At 46.7% G+C, this 26046-nt stretch overlaps 7 protein-coding genes across 7 annotated transcripts; 2 read left to right on the forward strand and 5 right to left on the reverse strand.

The window, feature by feature from the left end:
* Positions 1-530: 530 nt before the first annotated feature.
* On the reverse strand, positions 531-4538 carry SAMD00019534_104020 (hypothetical protein; the record flags this gene model as incomplete). The annotated part of the gene is made up of 5 exons (XM_012894240.1): positions 531-598; positions 698-789; positions 876-3620; positions 3705-4204; positions 4275-4538. 5 exons carry the CDS (start codon positions 4536-4538, stop codon positions 531-533), a joined length of 3669 nt encoding a protein of 1222 aa, XP_012749694.1.
* A 1794-nt stretch (positions 4539-6332) lies between these two features.
* On the reverse strand, positions 6333-10996 carry SAMD00019534_104030 (hypothetical protein; the record flags this gene model as incomplete). Its single annotated transcript, XM_012894241.1, has 4 exons — positions 6333-7600; positions 7696-9867; positions 9941-10791; positions 10869-10996. 4 exons carry the CDS (start codon positions 10994-10996, stop codon positions 6333-6335), a joined length of 4419 nt encoding a protein of 1472 aa, XP_012749695.1.
* An 874-nt stretch (positions 10997-11870) lies between these two features.
* Positions 11871-13686, reverse strand: SAMD00019534_104040 (hypothetical protein; the record flags this gene model as incomplete). The annotated part of the gene is made up of 3 exons (XM_012894242.1): positions 11871-13216; positions 13291-13606; positions 13675-13686. 3 exons carry the CDS (start codon positions 13684-13686, stop codon positions 11871-11873), a joined length of 1674 nt encoding a protein of 557 aa, XP_012749696.1.
* Positions 13687-14350: 664 nt separating this feature from the next.
* SAMD00019534_104050 (hypothetical protein) lies at positions 14351-15799 on the forward strand (the record flags this gene model as incomplete). Its single annotated transcript, XM_012894243.1, has 1 exon — positions 14351-15799. The coding sequence occupies one exon, from the start codon at positions 14351-14353 to the stop codon at positions 15797-15799; it is 1449 nt and encodes a 482-aa protein (XP_012749697.1).
* Positions 15800-15828: 29 nt separating this feature from the next.
* On the reverse strand, positions 15829-20600 carry SAMD00019534_104060 (hypothetical protein; the record flags this gene model as incomplete). The annotated part of the gene is made up of 5 exons (XM_012894244.1): positions 15829-16465; positions 16531-19304; positions 19390-19438; positions 19512-20197; positions 20277-20600. The coding sequence occupies 5 exons, from the start codon at positions 20598-20600 to the stop codon at positions 15829-15831; spliced, it is 4470 nt and encodes a 1489-aa protein (XP_012749698.1).
* Positions 20601-20796: 196 nt separating this feature from the next.
* Positions 20797-21012, reverse strand: SAMD00019534_104070 (hypothetical protein; the record flags this gene model as incomplete). Its single annotated transcript, XM_012894245.1, has 1 exon — positions 20797-21012. The coding sequence occupies one exon, from the start codon at positions 21010-21012 to the stop codon at positions 20797-20799; it is 216 nt and encodes a 71-aa protein (XP_012749699.1).
* Positions 21013-24487: 3475 nt separating this feature from the next.
* SAMD00019534_104080 (hypothetical protein) lies at positions 24488-26026 on the forward strand (the record flags this gene model as incomplete). Its single annotated transcript, XM_012894246.1, has 2 exons — positions 24488-25801; positions 26012-26026. 2 exons carry the CDS (start codon positions 24488-24490, stop codon positions 26024-26026), a joined length of 1329 nt encoding a protein of 442 aa, XP_012749700.1.
* Between the last annotated feature and the right edge of the window lie 20 nt (positions 26027-26046).

Consider the following 26046-nt stretch of genomic DNA (forward strand, 5'->3'; position numbering starts at 1 on the left):
CTCTACCAAAGCCTTACTGAGGTGGGTCTCAAAATGATGAACTGCTCCCAAGCAATCAAAATCAAAAGTAAAATGTAAAATGTCCTGATTTGGTGTGGTTGGACATCGCGAAAATGTGTGCTTCTTGGTTGAAAGTTGCAAAAAGTAGTGCTTTGTTGGATGATTAATGGGTTGTGGGTGGCCTCAATCCTGAATGATCACTGGTGCTTGTTCCGACATGTATTGGGCATTTCAATAATAATATTTATCTCTTCACTTCCATACCCCTCCCCATTATTGATGGAGGCGATGTAACCAGACTTTTAAATTAACAAATAGTTTTACACATATCTTGATGATGACGAAATGGGGATCAAGATAAATCCAGTGAACATAATTATGTCTTTTGTTGTCCATGGACAATATGTATGTACCATAACCAGTTGTTTGTGTCGTCCAATCATTCAAACATCAGAAGCCAAGAGTGAGGTCGACAATGGGCCTTGATTGGCCTCCTTCGAACCTTGATTGAATAATAAATGATAATAAAGTTAGACAACAAATTTATTGTTGATGTAGTCTGCCTGTCCTGGCTCTTGCGAGAATGCATATCCAGTGTCTGTATTGTTCCAATCAATCAATCATAAGTGGGTGGTGGTTGGTTAGCAAAGCTGTCTGAATGGTTAAGGCGAGCGAGTGTGGATGGATGGATACTTACATCGCAGCTTGGTCTCAATCTGTTTACTCGAATGACTGCTGTCTAACTCTTGTACAATGTGGTAGGCCTGTGGAAGGGCATAACGGTTCACACTAAATGGTTGGAAAGTGATTGGTAATGTTTGAGTGAGTGAATGGATGAATGAGTGATCATCAACATTTGAGTGTGGGATACTTACAACTTCCATGTATAATCTCTGTATAGACATACGACAGGCACGATCACAAGGGTCAGGTAGAATAGGGGTGCCTTACCAACGTTGAAGATGATGTCGTAGATGTCCACACCAACGCCCAGAGACTGATTGATGTCCTCGAACTTGCCAAAAGCCATCAGCCAGATGAAGAAAAGGACGATGCTGCCCCAGGTGGCCAGATGGTTGATCCAGGTCCAGAAGCGCGTCTCCAGTGCCAGCTTGCAGTTGACTGTGATGACAACGCAGGCGTAGGTAATGATGCCCACTGAGATCAGGTCGATAGTGAAGCCACTGGCGAATGGCACAGCGCGGTGGTAGATGCCCATGGGCAATGCGTAGAGGACGAACGAGTGGAACACACCGTTGCATATCCAACCCCAGAACACCTTGATGTTGAAGTGATGGTGGCGCGGGCCCGAGCTGTACAAGTGCGGATGGTCCATGATTGATTGCTCGCTGACGTCCTTGTCCAGAATGCCAAAGACGATGATCGGGAAGAAGGTCCAAAGGATGTTGTACAATGTGAGTGTGTAGCGCTCGTAGTACGTCTGGCCCGACCATCCGTTGAAGATTGTGAACCAGAACTGTGTGATGTACAGCGTGATGTTCTTGTAGAAGCAGTAGGCGATCAGCTTGGAGATGCGACGGTAGCTGTAGCGGCCGTGCACCAGCAGCAGGCGTGTGAGGAAGCGGAACTGCGCGATAGCATAGTCGGAGCAACGCGCAGCCTGCAGACCCTCCTCACCACTGATGCCAATGCCCACGTGTGCGCGCTGTATCATGTTGACGTCGTTGGCACCGTCTCCAATGGCCAGGGTGACGGCGTCCAAGTTGTCGCGCACCAGACCAACGATGTCAGCCTTTTGCGAAGGGGATACACGACAGGCGATCACAGACTTGCAGCGCTCCGAGATCTTGAGCATCATGAGCGCCATCTCTTTGTTCTCCAGCACGTAGACCAGCGTCGATCCATCGATGATCAGCGCCAGGTCCTTGGTGGGGTGACCGTTGCGGTACTCCTCGACCAGACGCTTGAGCTCGCGGTCCGTGTTCTCGATCGACGACTCGTTGACGACGAGCAGCTCCATGTTGTTCGTGAGAAGACGGCATGCGTATCCAATATTGATTGCTGTCTCTTGCTTGTCACCAGTAAGCACCCATAGCTTGATGCCTGCCTCGCGCAGACTGGCAATGGACTCGGGCACGCCCACCTGCAGTCGATCCTCGATGGCTGTCGCACCTAGCAAGATCAGTTTGCGCTCGATGGCCTCGGCCATGCGGTCGAGTGCTGCCTCGCGGCCAATAATTGTGTTGGATGCAGTGTAGTAATCGGACGACCAGGACTCGTAGACGGCCGGCTCAATCTCGCGGTACGCTACGCACAGCGTCCTGAGACCCTCCGATGCGTACTCCTGCAGGTGATTGATGGTGCTGTCGGCGAATGTCTGGTTGGGCGCCAGACGCTCAAAGATGGCCGTGTCGGCACCCTTGGTGTAGAGAAGCAGACGGCCATCTGGATGGCGCACGATTACAGACATTCTCTTCCTGACCGAGTTGAACTCGAGGATGTTGAGGATCTGGAACTCAAGCTCCTGGCCATTGGGGTCGATGATAGTGACCGACTTGAGACTCCTGCGACAAAAGTTAAAGCCGACCTCTTTGGCGGCAGTGACCAGGGCCGACTCATCGGGCGAGGACGCCTGGTAGGTGATGACGCCATTCTCCTCCTCGGGCACGACCGTGTGGCACACGGCCAACACGCTAAAGAACTCCTTTATCAACTTGGACATGTTGAGGTCCTCGCTGTTGAGGTTCGCATTGAGCTTGGCGTCCCTGAAGCTCGACGCTGACAAGGGTGGTGACTCGCAGTTGCTGGCTCCAAGCAGCTCGTTGCTGCTGTTTGTTGTTGGATCATTGTTCAGTTGTTGTTGTTGCGCTGGTTGATCGCTAATCATTGCTCCCTCGCGCATCATTGCGCCCATTGTAGCCTCTGTCATGCCGCTGCCATATGACACTCCACCAATTGAGCACTTCTTGAACTCCATCTTGTTCTGCGTTAGCGTGCCAGTCTTGTCACTGAATATGTAGTCGATCTGGCCAAGGTCCTCGTTGAGGTTGGATGTGCGCGCCAGTGCTGGCGTGTCGTTGTCGGCGTGGTACATCTGCTGGTCGTTGTTGATGAAGAACGCCTGGAAGACCTTGACAAACTCCATTGAGACGTACAGCGAGATGGGGATAATGTTGTTGAACAGGATGAGGAATGTCAGGAAGGACATGGCGCCGTTCTTAACAGGCGACTGGTCGCTCCACAGCAGGTACCAGTCGTCGACGTGGCGGTTGTTCCACACGCCGTTGGCGATCGCCGCGCCCAGACACAGCAGCATCTGCAGGATGAAGATTATAAGGATGAAGACGTTTGTCTTCTTCTCGACGCCACTGCGCTTGGAAGGTGTGTCGCTAGAGTTGCGCATCAGCTTGGTGTCGCGGCCACTGTAGATCACAACGCCATATATCCACTTGGTGTTGCGCAGTAGTGAGCCACGCATCAGTACCTGACGCGCGGACAATGGATGTCCCTTGCCATCCAAGTACATTGATCCAATGAATGAGTACAGTCTATTATTTGGATGTTCGCATTCAATGTTTGAATTGATCGTTGCCAAGTTGTCCAAGCTGTTATACTGTGCTGTCTCATTCAGTCCCTGCTTCAACTTTAAGTTCGTCTCACTGATCGTGGCCGGGTCAGCATGTTAGTAACCAATCAGTGATTGATGGATGGCACCCAGCTGATAGCGCTGCTCTACTACTTACCCATCAAGGTTTGCAGTCTCGACGTAACATGTGGACTGGGGCTCGCTGGAGGCCAGCACCACGAGGTCCGCCGGGATGTACTGTCTGTTGAGTACTTTGACAATGTCGCCAACCTTGAGATTCTTCCAACGCTCGTCGACAAAGGTTGATCCTCGCAGTACTTCGGTGTGGCAGTTGTTGACGCGGTCATCTTGGCGATGTCGACGGAAGTCCTCGTAGGCCTCTTTGATGGCTGTGATGGCCAGCACCACCAGCAGTGGGCCGAGAGTTGTGAAGCGACCCGTTGGAGAGATGCCAGGTATGATTTGAATGGCCGAGATGATGAGGAAGTAGAAGTTGGCCAATCTGCAGAACTGCTCGAATAAGTTCTTCGGCAGGAATGTGATCAATGTGTACTTTGAAGTCGTCACCGTGTTGCCGCAGTACTTGTACTCTCGATTGCGTTCCATGTCGTTTATATATACATTTCTTGAGTTGCCTTTGAAGTTGTCGCCGCTCATCTGTTTGTTGGCAATAGTTAGTCATATCGCTAGCTAGGTAGCTGTTGGCTGGCTGGCACAATATACATACCAGTCTGTTATAGATCTTGCGGAAGAAGTTGGGAGGTGGCGCGTTGGTGTATGTTTCGTCGAGTGCGGCGGCGTCGACGGGTGGTGTGCTGGAACACGAACCCATATCCTCCAACTGGATGGCGGGAGGATAGTTGCGTGGCGCCGTGTGTGATCTGAAGCTATTGTTGAGGAATGGCGACGACGACGATGTCGACGACGCCGAGTTGCGTCGGTCGCGTCCCGACGAGCTGTCAAGTGACTGTATCGATAGTTTGCTTGACATATTTCGATCGATAAGCTGTTGCTGTTGCTATTGCTATTGATACAAGTAAGCTGCTTTGTTTATGGTAATAAATATGTTGTTTGTTTGTTTGTATTGATACTGTATGTTGTTGTTGTCGCTGCACTGTTAGGCTATCGCTTAAATGTTTGCATGCCTTGATGTTAGTAAAGTAAACAAACTACTTCTTCCTTCTTGCTTCCTTCTTCTACAACAACAACTAAGTGCAATGTATAACAACAACAACAACAACAAAGTGAACAGGTATGCAAGACAACATTAGCAATAAAGGTGTAGCTTGTGACCAATCTCCATTCCCTCCCTTACTCACCAACTCACTCACTCACTTTGGGTCGGTGGGTCGGGCAAGGGTTGAGGGTCGTCAACGTGACTGGCTGACTGACTGACCGACTGAGGAGGTGGAGGTGGAGGAGGAGGACTGACGATTACAGCCAGCTTCTTATTCTAATTGTTGACAACCTATGCTTGCTTTTAGGGAGTCGACTATGGTTTGGTTTGGCGCAAGGTGTAGCGACATAGAGTGCTGACGGATTGGAGGGTTGGAAACGTCGTTGACACCAACAATAGATCATCTGTAGATGTATCATAATCCATTTCACACGACCAAACACCTGATTGATCAATTCCAAATCAGGTGTGTGAGTGAGTGAGTGTCTGTTTGTGTGTGATCAATCTTAAACATAGTTATACAACACAAACACACACATAACAAGATAATTGATTGATTGATTGATTGAATTAGTGGATTGTGAAGGGGTGGAATGGTTGATGGATGGATCGAATAACATCTTGACACTGTTTTAAGTATTATCGTTTCATTCATTCCTGCTGATAATGCTGTTTGATGATTGATTGATTGATGATTGAACTAGACATTATTATTATTATTACAAAGTACTTACATTTGGATGCCACACAGATACAACTTAAAGTTTGTTTGTTTGGAGACAAGTATTTACTTGTTTGATGCTGTAAGTTGGTAATATTACTCTTTAAGAATTCCTCTTGCTGTACTTGTGTGCGTGTAAAATTGGTTGGTTTGGCCTGGGTTTGATTGAATGAATGGTGGAAGAAGTGGTTGAATGATTGGTGGATCGGAATCGGTTCTGCCTCTGATGGATGAACCTTAAGATACAGATAGATAGAAAGATAGATAAAGTGCGAGTAATGTATGTTTGTGTGTGTGTGTCAATCAGGATGAGAGGTTTGGAAGGAGGCGCGTGGGGTTATGAATAACAACTAAGCTTGGTTGATCTGAAGCTATTGAATGAAAATGAAAACGATGGGGAGAGAAACTCTAAAAAAACACAATAATAATAATAAAAATTGATTGTTTTACATACTTAGCACCAAACTGATACTGCTGATTTAGCTTGAAGAGATTCAAAAAGGACGTCTGCTTTTGTAAAAAAAGTGAAAGCGATCAAAGTAATCATCACGATCCTTGGGCCCAACATGCATTGGGCTGGACAACCCTAAAAAAAGAAATGTCGTTTGTTTTATGTGGTTACTTCATCCTCATCCTCCACATAGAACCTGTCCTCTTTAATCTATTATTAACCATCTGTCATTGAACAATCATTTATTCATTCGTTCAATCATGTAAGCACACACATTCCAGTTAACATCTTTGTAGTCAGTACAGAATGGGATATTGATGGTTAGTTAGAGTAGTTGGAATAGTTCCAAAGTGTAATTGAGTGATTGATTGGTTTGGTGATTGGAATAGTTCCATTCATTGGAAACGAGTCATACTTTATTGCCCCTCAGCCACACCTAATCGGCCAAGTGATTCCTGTGGCCTGACTCCTTGAGATTCCTGAGCTTGTACTGAACGATGCGAACGGATACAAAGTACTTGCGAATGATGAATATTGATAGACCAACGAGAAGACATCCTCCGACAATGGATGCTGTGATGATCACTGGCAGTAACCATGGTCGCGCCGCCGCGCACTCCGGACGAACAGTAGACGATACAAGCGAGCCAAAGTTGGGATCGACGCTCGCCCTCTCCGTGAAGGGTGGCACGATGATGGCCGTCAGCAGGTCAAAGTTGGAGCCATCGCCAGGCAGGTAGCGATAGAGTTGGTCGGACGGATCGAGTACCAGCACCTGGCTGCGCACGACGCGGTCATCCGTGATGACGCGTTGCGAGAAGTGCGCCTGCAGCATAGACTCGCCATTCTTGATCTGGAACCAGTTGATGGTGCTGTTGCTCTGGCCATCGATTCCGCCCATTGCCGATGATGTGGCAGAGTCGGTGCACTCATTTGAGTCGGTGAGTGGAGCCCTCGCCGCGAACACCACCTGCATCATGTTGAGCGGCGAGGCGAACGTCCAGTTGGTGATGGACACCTCGTACTTGATTGAGTTGGCCGCCACAGGCAGCAGCTCGTTGCCAAATGACACGTTGGACGCTGTCTCAAAGATCGTGGTTGTGACCTCCACGCCAATGCCCACGCCCGGGTACACGCCGGCCATGTAAACCTTGTTAGTGGCCAACTCTGTGTGGTTGACCCATTCGATCATCGACAGGCCATATGCTACGACTTGCTCGCCCTTGGAGTCCATCTCTCGGATGAATGCCAAGTTGATTGAGAAGTTGAACTTGCTGCCGTGCACGACGGACCCGCCGTCGGGGTTGACGGTTGGTGGCAAAACGGGCACGGTTGTGTTGGATGACTTGCAGTCGAAGCCGCCATAGGGCACGTAGCAGTGACAGATTCCTGTGTCCAGGTTGCAGTCCCCGCGACCTGAGCAGTCGTCAACACAAGGTTTGGGCGTGTAGTAGAGGAAGAGGTAACGAGTGGACTGCAAAGTGTTGACTGTCACGGTTACATTGAGTGACTCGCCCTTGGGGTTTGGCTCAGCAAGTCCATCAAACAAACAAATGATCGTCATGTAGTCCACAAAGTAAGTCTGATTGCATGGTCTGCCTCCAATGGCTGCCTGTAGTCCAACATCAGCATAGTTATCGCCTCTAATCGTTATATTTCCTCCAACCATATACTTAACGGTCGTTGTCGATATGATTGATGGTCCTACATTGATGGTGATTGATGTGTTAGTGTCAGTGAGTGAGTGGAATGATTCAATTGATAGGCCTGGCCTCGTCACGCCCCACTCCCGAACATACTTTGGTAAGAGAATCGATAGAGTTGTGTCGAGGATGTGCTGTTGTAAGTGAAGTTGGCGGTGAGTGGACCAGAGCCAGCAGCAACGGGACATATGAATAGGTATGGCGCGATGGAGGTGATACGTGCGCAACTCATGGGAGAGGTACCATTCAATGTGAATGATGGCTCAGCAATGCTGGCTGTTCCATTGGCATTGTTGGTGGCCATGAATCGTCCAGTGATGGTGACCTGACCACCAAGCACATGAGGCTGTGTGATTGAACCTATCGATGGAACTGGCGTGTATTGGACTGGAGTCGACTCCTGTCCCGTCACGACCAGCTTGAGTGTGCCCAGCTTGGCAGTCTCTGGCAATGGGAAGATCACAGTGGTGTCATTGACGAATGTTGCCTGTACTGGACCACTGCCCACTCCCTGTACAGCTACACCAGTATCCTGAAGGGGACCTATTTGGCTGCCCGTGATTGTGACCAGGTAGGGAGCAGCGTATGGGTCGATAGCGTTCACGGCGCCAATCACAGGTGTCTTGAATGAGATTGAGTGATAGAGGTTGGAGTAGCGTATTGGCGATGGGCTGGCGGTGAGCTGCAGGGTTTGGTCGGCACCTCCTGCCAATGTGATGTTTGCCACAATCGAAGTGGACGACTTGATGGCAGTGGGGTCGAGTGCCATTGACACTGTGCGACCAATGCCAAGTGACAGCTGCACAAACTCCTTGGCACTATAGACCTTTGACTCAAAGTAGTAACCCGTCAGTGTGATGACGGCGAACCTGGTCGGCAATGGTGCAGAGTATGATGTGCTTGCGATGAACGGACTGAGGTAGAACTGGTATGTTGAAACGACAGAGCTATCACTAATCAATACCTGACTTAGGAAGTCACTGATTGATGACGTTGTGAGATTGCATTGAATGAAGGATGAGGATACGTCCACACAAGGCATGATAGTCTGGCCAAGATTGAATCGCGAAGTGGTAGACGAAAGCTGGTTGCCAAAGATACTCAATGTTGTTCCATTGTTGTATGCAGAGGAGATGTAGCTTGAGGAGTAGCGCGTTGTGAAGAGGTTTGAGCTCTGTGAACTGACATTCACGTATATATCCACGGGTCCTGCGACCACACCTGGTGGGGCAACACAGCTCAACATTGTGTGATCCTTGATCACCTTGACTTGGCCACACAGTGCACCTCCAATACTAACTACTATCTGCGATGGATTGGTTCCAAAGTTGTTGCCATAGAGGATTACATTGCCTCCTACAAGCGCGATGCTTGTGACTAAGTCTATGGATGGTCGCGAGTAGCTCCATGTGTAGGATGTCTTGGACGTGCCCACAGTGAGACCGACTACTATGCTACCTGTGCCAGGCACGAGTGTGCATTCAAGTGTTCCCGAGTCAAGCACGCGCCATGCACTGCACACACCCGAAGTTACCTTTGTCACACTGTTATCCTTGTAGAAGCCACTGCCAGAGAGTGTGAGCACCGTACCCTGTGTTGGTGGATACAGATTGCTGACATCTGAGATCACTGGGTACTCATACCGCATGCCAATCTCAATCGTCGTGAACAGGCCAATTGATAGCTTGAGCTTGTTGGACGCGCCATCGTTGTAGCCCGCTGGGAATGAAATGATGAATGCATTGGCGAACCAGTCGGCAATGTAGAACAAGTAGTCGCCCTTCCAATTGATTGTGGCCAAGTTAATTACTGAAACACCGTTCAACTTGATTGTGCGCTGGCCACCCGCCACGGGTAGCACTGGCACGTTGGACACCACTGGCTGGTCGTACTGTAGGAACTGGATGAACGCGCCAACTTGCAAGTCTGAGGCCGGGTTTGCAGCCAGACTGTTGTCGGACATGTTGATGTAGAGGTTGGAGAACGAGCCAGAGGAGGGTAGTGTGTTCTTTTGTGTGTACACATCGTAGACGATCATATTGTTTGATGAGCCTGCCATTGAGGTGAATTGGCCGCCTGTGTATGTAAGCGGCTCCCACAAGTACTGTGCACCAAAATACTTGGTGGCGAATGTTGCCATACTTGATGAGTTGATATAAGTCATGAATCCAGGCATGATGTCCACCTGCATCGTGGACAGTACATTCATGGCAGTGTCAAATGACACATTTGGTATGTATCTAAAGTAGTTGTTGACGTTTCCATATCCTTAAGTTGATTGATTGAATGAGGGTCAGAGTGAGTGATTGAATGTGAGGGTTGGTGATGAGATATAACTTACTGATTGCGGTCTTGGATGTCATGTATGTGATGCCAGACACTGTGATCTTGATTGGGAAGATGATGGATGGGATGTTGGATGCAGCGCAAATGATCGTGTTCTTGCCAGATATGGATACAGTGCAGGTAATGTCGTGACCAGTGTTGGCATTGAGTATCAAAGATACCTCATTGGGATTAGCTCCAAAGTTGTTTCCAACAATGACGACATGAGTAGAATTGATCGATTGAATCGATGAGAGATAAGGTGCTCGTGCAGTATATGTTACATTTACATTCATCGATCCACCTATCAACACATCGTATGTTCCGGCATTGGGACCAAGCATGCAGATCAACGTCGTGTTGGCAATGAGTAATGATGCATTGCATATCACTCCTGGCTGACTGTTGCCCACAGGGTAGAAGGTGAGTGGTGGTGGAGTGGCCATTGGGTCCAAGCCGTTGATGATCAGCAGTCCTCCATCGGTGCTGATTGGCGCGATAGTGGGGTTCTTCCCACCCTCGCACACGAAGGCAGTGCCCTTGACTGTTGAGGCCTGTGAGAAGTATGAGTATGAGTATGAGTTGATGCCAGACACTACTAAACTGAGCACGGTTGCTGAGCCCGTTGGCACCTTGTCAAATGTTGTTGGCTGGTATGACTGTACATCCCAAGGGCAAACAGTTGAGCACATGTCAACCTTTGCCTGATACATTGTCTGATTGATCTCTGGTCCGCCAGTATATATCCAAACGCCAGCATTATAAAAGTCTGATCCATCGACAAGTATGTTGCCACTTATATTATAACTCATTGCTCGAGCAATAATCTCCTTCAGTTCTCCATCGTTTGTGATCGTCACCAAGTAACTAGTTTGAGTGAGTGAGTGAGTGAGTGATTGAGTGATTGGAATGATTCCAATCAAGATGAGTGTGAATGGACATACCTTCCATCTTGGCTACAGATACTCTTGGCACTGGCCAAGTCAGTGGATTGATTGTAAATGGTGTAGTAATGTGATTTGTAAAAGAATGAGTTGTCTGCATTGACAGCATTGTCATGCACTGACAACATGATCGATAATAATACTATTGTTACAACAATGATTGATTGCATTGTGGAGTGTATGTTGTTATATCTCATCGTGGAGGTGGTGGAACCTGTCCGGCTACCTTCCATATGTGTATAAGTATGTAATATATGTACAGATAGTGAGTGATGGTGAAAGATGAAGTTGAATGTTGTGGATTGATTAATGGATGGATGTTTGATTGGACCATACTACTAATTAATATGCTTCTTTTAATTGAAGGGCATTATTATGAATGGAGATGAATGAATGATTGTGGACCCTGGGATAGAGGGAGGAGAGAGGGGTTAGGACAACATAGTCCATTAGTAGGAATCGGTGATGGTAATGCCCAGAAGGGACTGCAATCCAACAAATGGGATGTGTTTGTGTCTAACCGTGATGAGAACAGACTCTCCCATTCTGATCGAACACACACATGTTAGCTCGGAGGTGGTCACCGCGCGGACCGGTTTGTGTGTCTCTGTCTGATTGTGTGATTAGTCCAAACTTTGCCTTTGCAAACATCTGATCAAAAATGTGGACTGTGTGGGGGTTGGGCCTTATTGGACCCAATTTTGATCAATAAATGTTTACTCAAATTTCAGAAGTGTGTGGGCCATCATGATGCATCTAACAATCTCCTACCCTTTGGATGTATGGATATTTGTTGTGATGAAGAAAGCGTGGCGTATCATCATATTAGTGGTGCCAGGATGGCGACACTCTACCATTCCTTTGAATCCTTTTTATTATTACATTGGCAGCAATCAAGCAAGGTACAGAGAGACAGACAAAGTCCGACAAGGACACACTGAACAGGACAGGACAGGGCAGGGACACGGAACAAGCAAACAAAGAATAGAGATAGAGACATTATTACAACATCCTTAGGTTCTCTGTTCTTACACCACTCTGCTTCTTGAGTGTGGCCAATGAGTGTTTGGACACTTCACAGTCGGCCACTGAGACATTGATGAAGCGAGTGCTTGGGAAGTTGGTATGCAGCAGGCTGCTGTGCGACATGTTGACGTTGACGAATTTACAGAACTTCACCAGGGATCCGGTCATTGTGGAACGGCTCATGTTGACGTTGGACAGACGGCAGTGGGCAAAGATGGAGGCCGGGCACGAGAAGGAGCTAAAGTTGCCATTGGTGATGGCCGAGTCGATAAAGTGGGTCTTGGAGTGGATGGACGTCTTGAAGTCGCAGTTCACCAGACGGCAGTGGATGAAGGTGCAGTTGGTGAACATGGCGTTGGCAAACTCGCACGCGGTGAACGTGCAGTGGTCAAACTGCACGCTGTTGAACTGCGCGCCCTTGAAGCGGCACGACGTGAAGTCACTGTTGGTGTACACGTCGTTGGTGAAGACCGCGTCGCCAAAGTTCTTGGAGAACAACTTCTCCTTGTCCTTGGGCGGCTTGGCCGCGATGTAGTTATGCTTAAAGTCGATGGGAATTGACGACTTCTCCTCCTTGGGCAGTCGGCCTATCGTTGGCTTGGACGGATACACTGATGATGTTGGTGCTGTTGGTATTTGCTGTTGTTGTTGTTGCTGCATCTGTTGTTGCATTTGTTGATGATGTTGGTGATGTGGAAAGTGATGTTGGAAGTATGGATAGTGTCCACCAAACTGATGGACTGGCTTTGGATTGCCGTTGGCTGGCAGTGGGGGCACAGGGCCACCGGCTACAGGTGGCACAGGCTGTCCGTTTGAGTAGAGGAATGAGGAGGGGCGCGGTGGGAATTGATAAGGTGAGAATGGATGACCGCCCTGTTGCAGAGGCGCTTGTGGAAAGATTGGTGGTGGTACGTTGCTGTTGTTGTTGTTGGGGTTGTTTAGGTTGCTCATGCTGCCGCCACCGCCATTCAGTTGCGGTGGCTGGTAGCCCACTTGAGGAATGTATGGTTGGAAAGGTGCGGGGGCATTTGGATTGACCATGCCATTGAGATTGGGACTGCTGTTGGCGGCAGCAATGCCATTGCCATTGCCATTGCCATTGGGGATGACCTGTGGAGGGAATGAAGATGTAGGCGTCGTCGATGTTGTCGAGATCAGCTGTGCCGAGGCCGACTGAATAGGTGAAGGATTGATCGTGTACTTGATATTTGCAAAGTTTGGATCATCACTATATGATACACTCGTGCTACTACTGCTGCTAGCATGTGTAGATATTGGTGAATCGCTTTGTTTAACCTTTGGTATCAATCCCTTTGGTAACTCTGTGATTGGGGCAGGAAGGTCAGCTCGCCATTCGCTCAATCGATCGATCAATCAATCAAGTAACTTAACATACCAATCTCACATGATTCAACATGGTCAACTATATCCTTTCGCTTTGCTGACTTGTGACATACGTTGCATGTCACTTTGAGTTCGGCCAGTGGCCGGAAGAGGAACTTGTGAGTGGTCGGTGTAAGTTGTACCGACTCCCACTTGCTAACCATGCATATGCAGAAGGGACACTTTGACAGCGTCTCTACGCACTCACGACAGAACGTCTGACTGCAAGGTGAGTCCTGTGAAGAATGTTCCACTGGGTCTATAAGAGGGCAAAAGCAGATCTGACATTCGATCGCATCGTTATCCTGTCCCTCGTCGTATGTGAATGGCTAAGATGATTGATTGGAGGTTGATTGATTAGTATCAATCAACATATATTATGTTAAGGTATACTTACAAGATGGCTCATCTATCTAACTTTGATTGATTGATTGATTGTTAACAATAAATAATAATAATAAACTTTGTATTTATTACACGAAGAAGAAGAGTATTGAATGAATATGAATGAAATGATAGCTTGATCAGCTATTGTTTATTCTATCTACAATTTATCTATCTATCTATATATTTATTTATGTATATATGTATGTATATATGTTTATTAATAATACAAGATGAGTATGCGCATACATGTACCCAATCAAGCAGCCAATAACAACAACACTCATTAACTCTCACTCAACAAACAACAAGACCTCACAACTCTCCTTGGTTTCGAGGGTTCTAACACCATTCAGCTTTGATAAATTCGCAACGAAACCTTGACACCTTGCCTGGTTTGTTCGAATTCTATCTATCATATTTGGTGTGTTGCCTTGTCTGATCGATCCTAGAGGGCTATGGCAAGGGTTGGCGAGGGTAAGGGCAAGGGCAACAGGTTGGACAAAGTATAGTTACCAGGTCTAGCATGTGGACAGAGATATCCCCGTTATTACATACATGAATACACAAGATGTCCATGATCTTGAATTATGGGACAATCTTCATTGAGTAGTGTGAGTTCAAGGAATGACAATTCATTAATGCTCGCGCGAATGAGACAATAAGTGTACATACATATAATATAAGAAATGCAGCAACAACAACAGCAACAACAACAACAACAACAACGTGAAGACCCACGACTAAAGTATAATATTAAGATTAAAGAGTTTCAGGATCATATTGGATCATTGAATGATACAAAGAAACAGTATCAAGTACTTATTGAGAGGTTGACTACATTGCCAGATCAGTTGACACATAAGATAAATGTACCATTGGGCAAGATGGCCTTCTTCGAGGGTCATATCTACAACTCCAACGAGATAATGATATTGTTGGGCGACAACTACTTTGCTGAACGATCGTGTAAGCAGACCATCGACATCATTCGTCGACGAGAGAAGGACATTGATGACAGTATAACAAATATCAACTTGCAGCTCGACTCGCTCAATCAACGTCTGGAGCTGACCACCAACCTCTCAAAGTACATCAAGGAGAAGGAGGACGACAACATCATCGAGATCAAGGAGGACTACGACTCGGACGAGGAGCGTGAGCGTGAGAGGCAGCGCCAGAGGGAGGATCCAGCATCAAAGCAACAGTCACAGCCACAGTCACAACAAAAGGAGAACGCAAAGAAGAAGAAAGAGGAGGACGAGGAGTTTGAAAAGATGTTTAGTCGGCTGTTGGAGTTGGAGAAGTTGGAGAAGGAGAGCATGGAGGCAGGAATGGAGGATGAGGAAATTGAAAAGAGTATGAAGCAGGCCGAGGAGATGTATGAGGAGGAGTTTGAGGATGAGAGCAAACATCATGGTCGCACTGGTAGACAAAAGCGAGGAGGCAATGGTGAAGAAGACGAAGAGGAATACGATATAAATGACAATGATTATGAAGAGGTAGTGGAGTATTATGACGAGCAAGGAAATAGAGTAGAGGTTACATCCGATGATGAAGACGTGGAGTACATAGAGGAGGAGTATACAGAGAATGTTAGATCATTGCCAGCTGATGTGGAGCAAGTTGATGACTTCGACAATGGTCTTGGAAAAGAGGAACAAGATAACGAGTTTGATCGTGATGATGACCAAGCATTCCAAACGAAGGATTCAATGGAGATCAAGCGATACCTTGAACAGAGGAGAAAGATGACGTCTCAAGCCACTCCATCATCACCATCGACTACATCCGCCACGCCTCAAAAGTCACAAGTCGATCCAGATCAGCAAACACAACAACATCAGCATGGCAGCACGCCAAAGTCAATCCTCAAGGGCACGCCAAGTGATCCAAACGATCCATTGGACTTTATAAGAAAGGTTAACAAGCAGGTGAGCTTCAGGGAGAATCTGAAGAAAGAGGTGTCTGTGCCCAACCCGCCAGAACACCAGGCATTCTCTGGCGACGTGGTCGAGAAGAACCTCGATGCGATCATCTACGACAACGAGCCCACCGACGACCAGGAGGACAGCCCCGCGCCTCCACCTGAACAGAAGGTGTCCAGGTTCAAAGCAAGCAGACAACAAAGGAATTAATCAATACTATGACAACTTTACTTGACAATTCATTTCTTTGTGGCGACTGACGACGACGACGACTTGATGTTGGTTGGATGATGACTCTCAATGTTCTTTTTGATCACCATTGAAATGATACTGTCACATGGATGCTGGATCCTAGTCAGGTCGTCCATGGTCAAACAGTGCAGTTGCTTCATGGGGATGGTGAATATCGATGAGAGGTCCAACAGGATGTTCTCGGACTTGCTGTAGTCCTCCGACGACATGAGCGCAGACAGCACCTCGATGGGTATTGGCTCCTCCACGCTGTCCAGGTCGGGCGTGTACATTGTCAACAGCTGTTTGATCTGAGCGGTGGTGATCGATGGACACACCTCCTTCCTGATGTCGGCATGTGTGAGAAGTGTCTTGTCGATCATCAAGATATAGATGGTCTCCTTCAACTGTGAGAGATGGCTGATGGCCTTGACTGACCACTCCTTGCCGTAGCTCTTGGCCCAGTGTTCCAACTCGGAAATATTGATCTTGAGCTGGATACTGCTGCGCAGGCAGCACAGGTCACGTCGCAGCACTATCTCATTGAACATCAATGAGTCAATATAATGGAATATCTGTTCAAAGAGTGATTGTCTGATTGGATCATATACATGGCATAGCTGGAGGAGTGAGAATACATTGGTCCTGTTGTGAGTTCAAGCATGAGGAGTTAGTAATGGACTGATTGATCGGATGAGTGAATAACTTACAAATAACATGTGAGCTGCTCAATTGCATCACTCTCGGATGATGCTTCGTTAAGCATGCGATGACAGAGCGGTTGGATGTATCCAAGGATGTTGTTCACTAATGATTTGTACACCTTGGTGATGAGGGTCTGCAGTTGTGTCTTGATCTGAAGTGACTCCATCGATATGTTGGCAGGCAACTTGTCATTGATGTCAATGTCCTCATCGCTGCCAGTGCTGGCATCTAAGCTAGGTGGATGTTGAATGGCCGAGTCCAAAACCTTGAGCATCAGTGAGATGTTTGACAACCAGAAGCAGAGCAACTCATTGTCGTGACTTTCCTTGGTGAGTGAGGCGACCGAGTCGACAAAGTAGTGCATGACCTCCACCTTGGCCACCGAGCAGTTCATGACAATGTCGGCGAGGTAGCAGCGCGAGAGGATGTAGCATGGCTCGGGGATGGTGCCAACTACAAAGGAGAATGTCTCCTTGAGCAACATGTCCACCAAGTACTTGCCGGCAGTCAATTGATTGTTGTTAATGTCCAGGGCGGCAACCAAGTCAGATATGCCATTGGCACTTGCCTTGAGCCCGCCGTGTGATGGTGAATGCTGCTGTTGCTGTGGCTGGTGATGCTCAGTCTCAGAGTCGGATGATGCGCGAGAGGTGACTGCTGAGTCCCTTGGACTCTCTGGCCTGGATAGCGAGTTGGACGAAGAGGAATGTGACATTGTTAGAGGTGTCTTGTTCTTCTCGCTCTCTAGCTGTTCACGAAGGCTGTGGACCAAGTCGTTCAAGTTGTCAATCTCCACTTGATGTGAAGACTCCTTCTCACGAAGGAGTTGCACCTCTCTGTGCAGATGCTCGTCTACTTCCATGGCCTTGGCCGTCATCTCTGGTGAGTTGTAGATGATCACATCATGTTCGCGGTCCTCCTTCCTGGCTGTATGTACAGCCACCACGACAGGCGGGGACTGGACAACACTGGAGCTACCAGTGTCTGCCTCTTCCAGAGGTGTATCAGTGTCTGGTGGAGGTGTTGTCGAGTAGTTCTCCTCTTGTGGAGGTGGTTGTTGTCTGTTGTCCTTGGTCTCCTTGGCGGGTTTGCGGATGATGTATGGTGGTGAGACCTCTGGTGTTGCAATCTCTGGCGATGTTGATCTTGGAGGTGTGGTGAACTTGCGCTCCAACTGCTGGAGGTTGGTGTTGAGACTCTGTATCCTCTCCTCAGACTCGGCCTTGGCCTTCTCAGTCTCTGCTCTGGCTCTCTCAATCTCCTTGTCCTTATCCTCAAGCTGTTGCTTGAGTAGCTGATTCTCGCGCTTGAGCTCCTTGATGAGGTCCGCTTCCTTCTCCCTCATCCTCTGCTCGGCCTGCATACGGTACTGCAACTCCTCGACCTTGAGCTCCAACTTGTTCTTCTGCTCCACAACATGATTGAGTGAGCGAGCTTCGATCTTGAGCTTGGTGTACTCCTTGCGTGCCATCTTGCCTCTCCACCTCGTCTGCGCCTTTAGACAGGCCTTGTTCAACAGGTGCAGGTGCTCTGCTTCCTTGGCCATCCTCACATAGCTCTGTAGTATCTCTGATGCCCTCTCGATGCGCAGCTGTTCGAGCATCTCGCCACTGGTGCACACTCTGAACAGGCCTTGCAGCTTGGTGGCGGAAACCAAAGTGTCCTGGTAGTCCCTGGCGGCCAGAGTTGATCTGATGGCAGTCTGCAGCACCAATGATGACTGATCCTCGAGAAGACCAATATATATCTGCTTAGAGGTGGCACGTCTGACGAGTGACTGAAGATGTTTTGCCGCATGTTGAATGGCCACGTACCTCTTCTTGCAGACAAAGCCCTTCCAATACTTCTGGATCATGATGGCCGACGCCCTCATGAGGTTGCCACGCATGATCTCCAGGTTGGCAATGATGCCAGATCTGAAGAAGATCTTCGTGAGACCCAGCTGCACCTTGGTGCCATCGATGCTAAGCAAGCGCATCAACACCTCGGAGCCCTTGCGCGGCTCCTTGGTCATGTCCAGCGCACTGGTCTGTGCGTTGACAAGTCGTGAGGCCAGAACCTTGTAGCGCTTGAAGAAGTTCTCGTAGGGCAGACGACCAGGATATCCCGATCGACTGATGCGCAGCTGCTCTATCACACCACCACATCGCAATTGCTGCAGAACCATCATGTCGCTAAAGTTGTCCGGTTGCTTCTGTGTGTTGGGCTTGATGCAGCGGATGTAGTGTGGGTTGGTGCTGTTGATCGTGGTCATCAGATGATTGAGTGACTCCTTGAATTGCGATGTCACCGAGAGGAACTTGAGAGACTTGCCTCCAGCAGACGCCGAGGGCGCTGGTCCCTTTGTGGCGCTACCACCAATTGTCGTGACCAACTTGCGGAAGAACTCCCAGCTGCTGGCCTGTAGCGCCATCACCTGTTCCGGTATGATAAAGTCCTTGTTCTTCTCGAGGAACAGTGTGGTGTCGTAGTCGACCTTGCCAGCATAGTGATCGATGGTAAAGTGAACGTTGGAGAAACGTGGCTTCTCAAAGTGTTTGGTCTTGTTGTGATGGTTGGACGTCAGCTTTGTTGTGAGGGTCACTGGTGTTGCCTTGGGGAACTGCGTCTCCTCGTCCATTATCGACAGGATACCCAATGGCTTCTTCTCTATCAGGTCAATGCAGTCCTGGTTATCGTTGAACTTGATATACGACCAATCAATCTTCTCCTTTGTATACTCTTGTTGTTCCAGCTTGAATATCTGATGGTTGAATTGATTCTGTAGCTTCTCATTGGCCTGTTGTGATGCGATGTGGTAGGGATGGATTGGTTAGATATGGGCATGATTGGCAAGCATGGACCAAGGTCGAGGGTCAACATACATAATTGATCGTGAACTGTTCGAATGAGTTGGTCTCAAATGACTCAAATCTGGATGAATGGAGAGGGAGAGGTCAGTGTCAAGTCATTCGATCGAATCAATCAAAGTGGAGGACCATCATACCCATAGATATCAAGGATACCGATGAAGAGGTAGTCCTTTTTCTTCTTGTCAATGCATATGTTGATACGGTGAACGATCCAGTCGAATAGACGTGAGTAGAGGTACATGGCAAGGGAGTCCTTGGCCTCTTTGGATTGTTGAACAGTCATTGGGAGTGTGTATGTCTCATTGCCAGCCTTTATGATCCTCGTTAGCAAAGTGTTCTTAAGTTGATCGATCTTGCAACCCAACAACTCTGCCATTGTGATGAGTGGCGAGTATGAATGTTGAGTACTCTCCAATGTGTACTCGTCCACGATGGCAGATACATTCTCCTCTTTCTCGGCGAACTGGATGTTACCACAATGCAGAATGGCAGCGAGCACCTTCCAAACACCCATCTGATCGTCGTCTGTGAAGCCCATGACCTTGAGGGCCTTTTGTGTCTTTAAGAATACCTGTCCATCATCGATGTCATCGATTGTATGACACTCGCTCTGACTCAGGAAGACAAAGTCCGTGGGATTGGATGTGACCACCAGCTTGCTCCTAATGTCATCGCCAACACCAGCCAAGAACTGGTAAAATATATGATATGATCGTTCATGTTGTGGAGGTCTAACAATCCTAGACTTCTCCAACAAGTATGTATCCAAGTTTGCTCCAACAATCGTTCCCTTTGTCTTGTCAAAGTGTATTTGGATGAACTATTTTGTTATATGATGTGATTGGTTGATTGAGTTAGTGATTGGAATGATTCCAGACGATGATCATACCGGTACATACCTTTCCAAATCTTGAACTGTTGTCATTCCTGGATGTCTTGGCATTGCCAAATGCCTCGAGGATTGGGGTCGATTTGATGACTTGTGATTCAATGTTGTTGTTGTCCAGTGCCTCTTGCTTGGACTGACCCATCTTCTCACCCATGGCGGCAAAGTATTGCAAGAGGAACTTGGTGGACTCGGTCTTGCCAGCACCAGACTCACCACTGACCAATATAGATTGATTCTTCTGGCTGTTTAACATCTCCCTATACGACGCTTCTGCAATGCCGTATACATGTGGTGGCAGTTTGGACACTGTCTGATTGCAGAAACTATCAATCATCTCCTTCGTATAGAATGATAGTTTACAATAAGGATTGATTGCAATCAATATAGTTCCTGTATAAGTATATATAGTATTCAAGTTATATCTTGTCTTTAAGTTATGGATGACAGCAGGTTCCTGTTATTATTGTTGTTGTTGGGGTAGGGTATGTATTAGCAATGGTATCATTCCATTCCGTTGATTGATTGATCGGTCATACATGTAAATGTGATAGGTTGGTCATGTCGTCTAGACCTTCCTGAATGGATGGATTCTGCATCTTGAGGTCATCCTTGTGTATTGATATCTCTTGTCCATCGGCTACAAGCACAATGACAGAGTCACCTTGTTCGTCCACAATCTCACCAGAGGTCCAGGCACCAGTCTCCTTACATGGTATCCAAGCCTTTCCTCTATTAATTGATTCCATCATTATTCTTTCTTGTTGGATGGATTATTATTGTAAATAAATAATATATTGTTAAAGTTGATTGGGGTAATTATAATAAATAATATATATAAATATACAATGTGTTTGTTGTTGTTGTTGAGGCTAATACGCTAATGTTTGATGCTCTTGTCGTCCAACATCCAAAAGTAGCAAGTAGTTCCAGTCCAATCCAGTCCAGTCCAATTCGATCCAATCAAACTGTTGTTGATGAGTGTGACCAATCTGATTGATTGATTGATTGATTGATCAGTGTGTATGTATGATTCGTGTGTATGACTTGAGTATTATCTCTGTCTATTCTATTATCTATCTATCTATCTCCAAACAAGCAATCTAGGGGCAAAGATGAAGTTAAGCTAAAGTATTAATATCTTGTAGAGTGTATGTCGTTCAGAGTAATTGGCAACCTCTCTTCTCTCTATCTCTCTCTGCTCGAGTGGATATCCATTATCCACACACTCTCTCTCTTATCTTAACACATGTCAATGAGTGTTGTTGGGACCACAAACCGACACGCATCACCACACAACACATCAGCACATCAACACATCACCAACACCAACACCAACACAAACACAAACACAAACACATAACAATGTCTATCTTTACCTAAACATAGACTCACGTCGTACATGTACTACTTGTTGTTGTTATCTCTATCTCTCTCTGTTGTTGTTGTACTTGTTGTACAACTATTATCTGTTTGTCTGTCGTTGGAATGAATGACCCATCCAATTCACTTCACACCTACACTATTACTACTACTACTATCAATACCACCTATACATACTTTCACACATCAGGGCAGATCAAGTCAGGTGAACCGATATGTCGTGTATGTGTGTATGTGTATGTGTAGGTGTAAGTGTCTCTGTCCTTTAATGCATGTTGTTTGTGATAAAGTGTCCCGTCATTCATGTAAGGGGAAGAGTGGGTGTCGATGGGTGTTGTCAAGTGGGTCAACTGGTCTTTCTTTCTTTCTCGCCACCATGGTACACACAACAACAATCAAACAAACACACATTTAGCCCCGGTTCGAATATTGATCGGTGGAGAGAACAAGTAGGACTCAATCACTACTCCCTACTTGCTTAGATGCATGGAGATAGAGACCCTAATGTATAATATGCGAGGGAATGATGTGTTATAAATGTCTACTATAACACCACATGATCTGTTCAATCTGATTGATTGATTGACACGGTATAATGTTGTACAGGATAAAGAGATGGTTTGATATCATAAGGACATATTGATTGGTTGTGTGGTTGGTTGTGGATGGGTATGGTCTGATCAAAGGAGATCATCATTATTGGGATACATACTCTATTGATTGATTAATTGATTGATTAATAGATTGATTGTTTGTATGATATGATTGTTTAATTGAAGTTGATAATAGGTATATTATAATGGTGCAACGTTGTTAGAATCAGATGTTGAGTTCTGACAATCTCAGGTTTGTGACCCATGACTTTGACAAACTTGAGAAGTTCCATCGTTGTAATTTTTATCCTTTTTAGGACTTTGGGACTGGTCCCAACAACAAAAAATGGACCACTATGGGTCCAAATGCAAATAATAACAAACAAATAAACAAATATGTATTATGTTTAAATGGACCAGAATGACAATGTAGGTCTACGGACACCACAATTGATTCAACCATTACTTCTCAAGATATTGAGTTATACATGGCATTCAGCTTCAAGACCAAAGAGATGTCTGGAGGCACATCGTTGGAGACTATCACTCTCACTCATCAGTTGGAGAACACATCAACTCGTCTCAACAGTACTCAATGATACACTACTTTTCCTTTCATAAAAATATCTCGTTCAAGCAATCGATGAACGACATATTGTCATGAGTACAACAACAAAGACATCATCATCATTCAATCGATACTCACTGGTACAACGACCACTACGAAGTCAGACAATCTGTACATATGAACACTCTGATCATCAATGTGATCCAGACCCATCAACATGCCCCAACGTCTCACTGAGCTGGTAGCATTCAGATCATTGCTCAGCACCAGTCTGGAACATCTCTACATCGAACTGGACATGGTCAATGAGTAACTAACATCGGACCTGAACATCAATCTGACTTCGATTGTGGCCACGCATTATATAGGTGAGGTGCCATAGGAGTTAATCGGCTTAGCACACGAGCGGGTCTCATCACTTGTAATTCGCAGCAGTGGATCTACATCGGAAACTTGGATCCATTGACCAACCTCATCAGCAGTCCATCATTGTGCAATCTTACACGCTTAAAGCTTATTGACTTTGACGACAATGAGGGTATCGGATACATGTTGATCGATCCGGATCATGTAGACGTGTTCTTTGACAGTCTCTCAAAGACGGCACATCAACTCACCTACCTTGAACTGATACTGGACCTCTTCCCTATCGACTACCCTGATTTGGACGTAACCAGATTCGAGGAGTTGTTGCTCTCATATCTCAAGGCGGCGTCATCACTCACAACATTCAAGTTCAATCGATCCTTTATTGACCAGGGTATCAATCGATACCTGCTTCAATCGGCACCATCATCAACACTCACCAACTTGAGTCTGACCTTTGACAGCTGTCCATCATTCGGCATCACCAGATCAATCAAAAAATTCAAGTTGGAAGACGGTGGAATAATTAATGCTTATGATAATGATAATGTATTCATCAAGTCGATCGATTAACATGTTCGACACTTCAAGACACGGAGCTGTCACCTTATCCCAAAGTTCAACATTCAAACAATCATCATCACAGTGGACATTATCGCAATGGTGGAATCTCGGTTTGAATCAGTATGTTCATGGTTGAAGGCAAACAACGCACTAAATACATCTACAATACTTTGCACGTCAGAACATGTTCATGTATATGAACTCAATATCCAAAATATGAGCATATTCAACTCAATCATCCAACAACATCCATCAATCATCATTAAGTCATCATGGAACTCTTCGGTATTTGTATTGGATGAAGAATAATTGAATGATCATGACATAAGCCCAACCAAGACAAGGGCATTTGGTATGGTCCATGAAAGGCAATACCCATAAAGTTTGGAAGTTGAGTGTGGTCGGAAAGTAGATCGCACCCTTGATTGATTATGATCAGATCTATTGATCGCACCCCTTCGCAACTGTCAAACATATATTATCAATCAAACTATTAAAAGTACATTATCTCAAACCTCCAACGTGTAACATTATCACAAACCAATCTATTAGTAATAATAACATTTGGAAACAACTGACATGAATGATCGCCACTCTCAACATTGTTGTGACCAAGGCCATCTTTGATCATGTGATCGAGCAAAGTGGTGGCGTCCAAGATCATGTGCTAGATGCACTCTCATTGGGACTGTCCTGCAAACGCTTGTTTCATATGATGCGAGTTACTCTTCCCCAAGCCATACCCTACACATGGTCATCATCACACAATCACCTCGATCCATTGTTGCCAACATCAACGACAACGATGACAACAACCTCAGTCTGTACTGCCCGATGTTGGCCAACAACCAGTTGATCACACCATCAACATTCAATCAGTCGCTGACCGATCTAACATTCGGCGATACATTCAATCAAATGATCAGGACGGGTTGTTTGCCGGCCTCCCTCCTAGAACTTACATTTGGTAATGACTTTGATCAGGAGCTGGCGGCATTCGCACTGCCATCATCCATCACTAGACTATCCTTTGGGATACCACGCAGTAGCTCATACCTCGACAACATCACGTCTGGCAGCAACTTTGACCATCCCATCCAACCCAATGCATTGCCGTCGTCATTAACCGAGTTGTTGCTGGGTAGAAGCTTTGATCAGATGATGCCAGTGGGATGCCTACCTCCCTCTCTGACCATACTTGCATTCGAGTATGCCTCCGACTTTGATCGTCCTATAGCCTCGGGCACTCTGCCCATCGGCCTCAAGACCCTGCTGTTTGGACCAAGGTTCGACGGCACACTTGAGCCAGGTGTGCTCCCGCCGGCACTCCAAACACTCACACTCAGCCGAGCAAGTCACCTCAGACTCTTGCCAGGGGTCCTGCCCCAATCACTCAAGACATTGAGGTTCCTGTTGGCCTCAATGTATAACGAGCCAATCGCGCCGGGCACCCTCCCGGATGGTCTGCGAGAGCTGGCCTTTGGAAATAGATTCAATCAAGACATTATGCCAGGTGTCCTACCGTCGTCGCTGACCAAGTTGACGTTTGGGATCGACTTCAAGTATGAGATTGCGTCGGGAGCACTGCCGTCATCACTCAAGGTCTTAAAGGTGTTGGTCGATCGACCTGTACCAGTTGGTTCGATCCCCGCATCGCTGGAGGACTTGTACATTGGCTCGCGGTATCCTATCATGCCAGGCTATCTCCCGGCTGGCCTAACATCCTTCAAGTATCTCGACCAACTGCTCACACGAGATCTGCTGCCAAACACGCTCACACACCTTGCCCTAGGCTTCTTGTTCAAGGGCTTCGAACATGGTGCATCATTCCCTCTCTCACTAAAGCACATGACTCTGAAAAACTTTGGTCAGATGTCGTTTGTGCCCCGATGGGTGGACAGGGTCACAGTTGCGCGAGTGGCTTCACAGACTGTCCTGCAATCATCGATAATCTTAAAGGACTTGATGATATCGGCACGAATCACTCAGGTACATCATACGGAACCACTGTCAGAGTGGGCACCAGGTATCGACTTGCAAGCATTGCTAAATGATATGCCCAATGTACGAACATATCATGTTAGTAGTATTGAGGATGGATTGATCGAACCAACAGACATTGTATCAGTACACATACGCAAAATGGACCCATCACAAGCAATTTATATAATCAAGAGGAGAACCAATCGAACAAGTTTCACAAGGCGTGGCTGGGTCGATATACACGCCATTCCACATAGACCAAATAACGTAAAAAATATATATATATCAAAGTATGTCAAATGGTGACATAAACTTTAATAATCATT

The sequence above is a fragment of the Acytostelium subglobosum genome (genome assembly GCF_000787575.1).
Source record: "Acytostelium subglobosum LB1 DNA, scaffold: scaffold27, whole genome shotgun sequence".
NCBI lineage: Eukaryota > Evosea > Eumycetozoa > Acytosteliales > Acytosteliaceae > Acytostelium > Acytostelium subglobosum.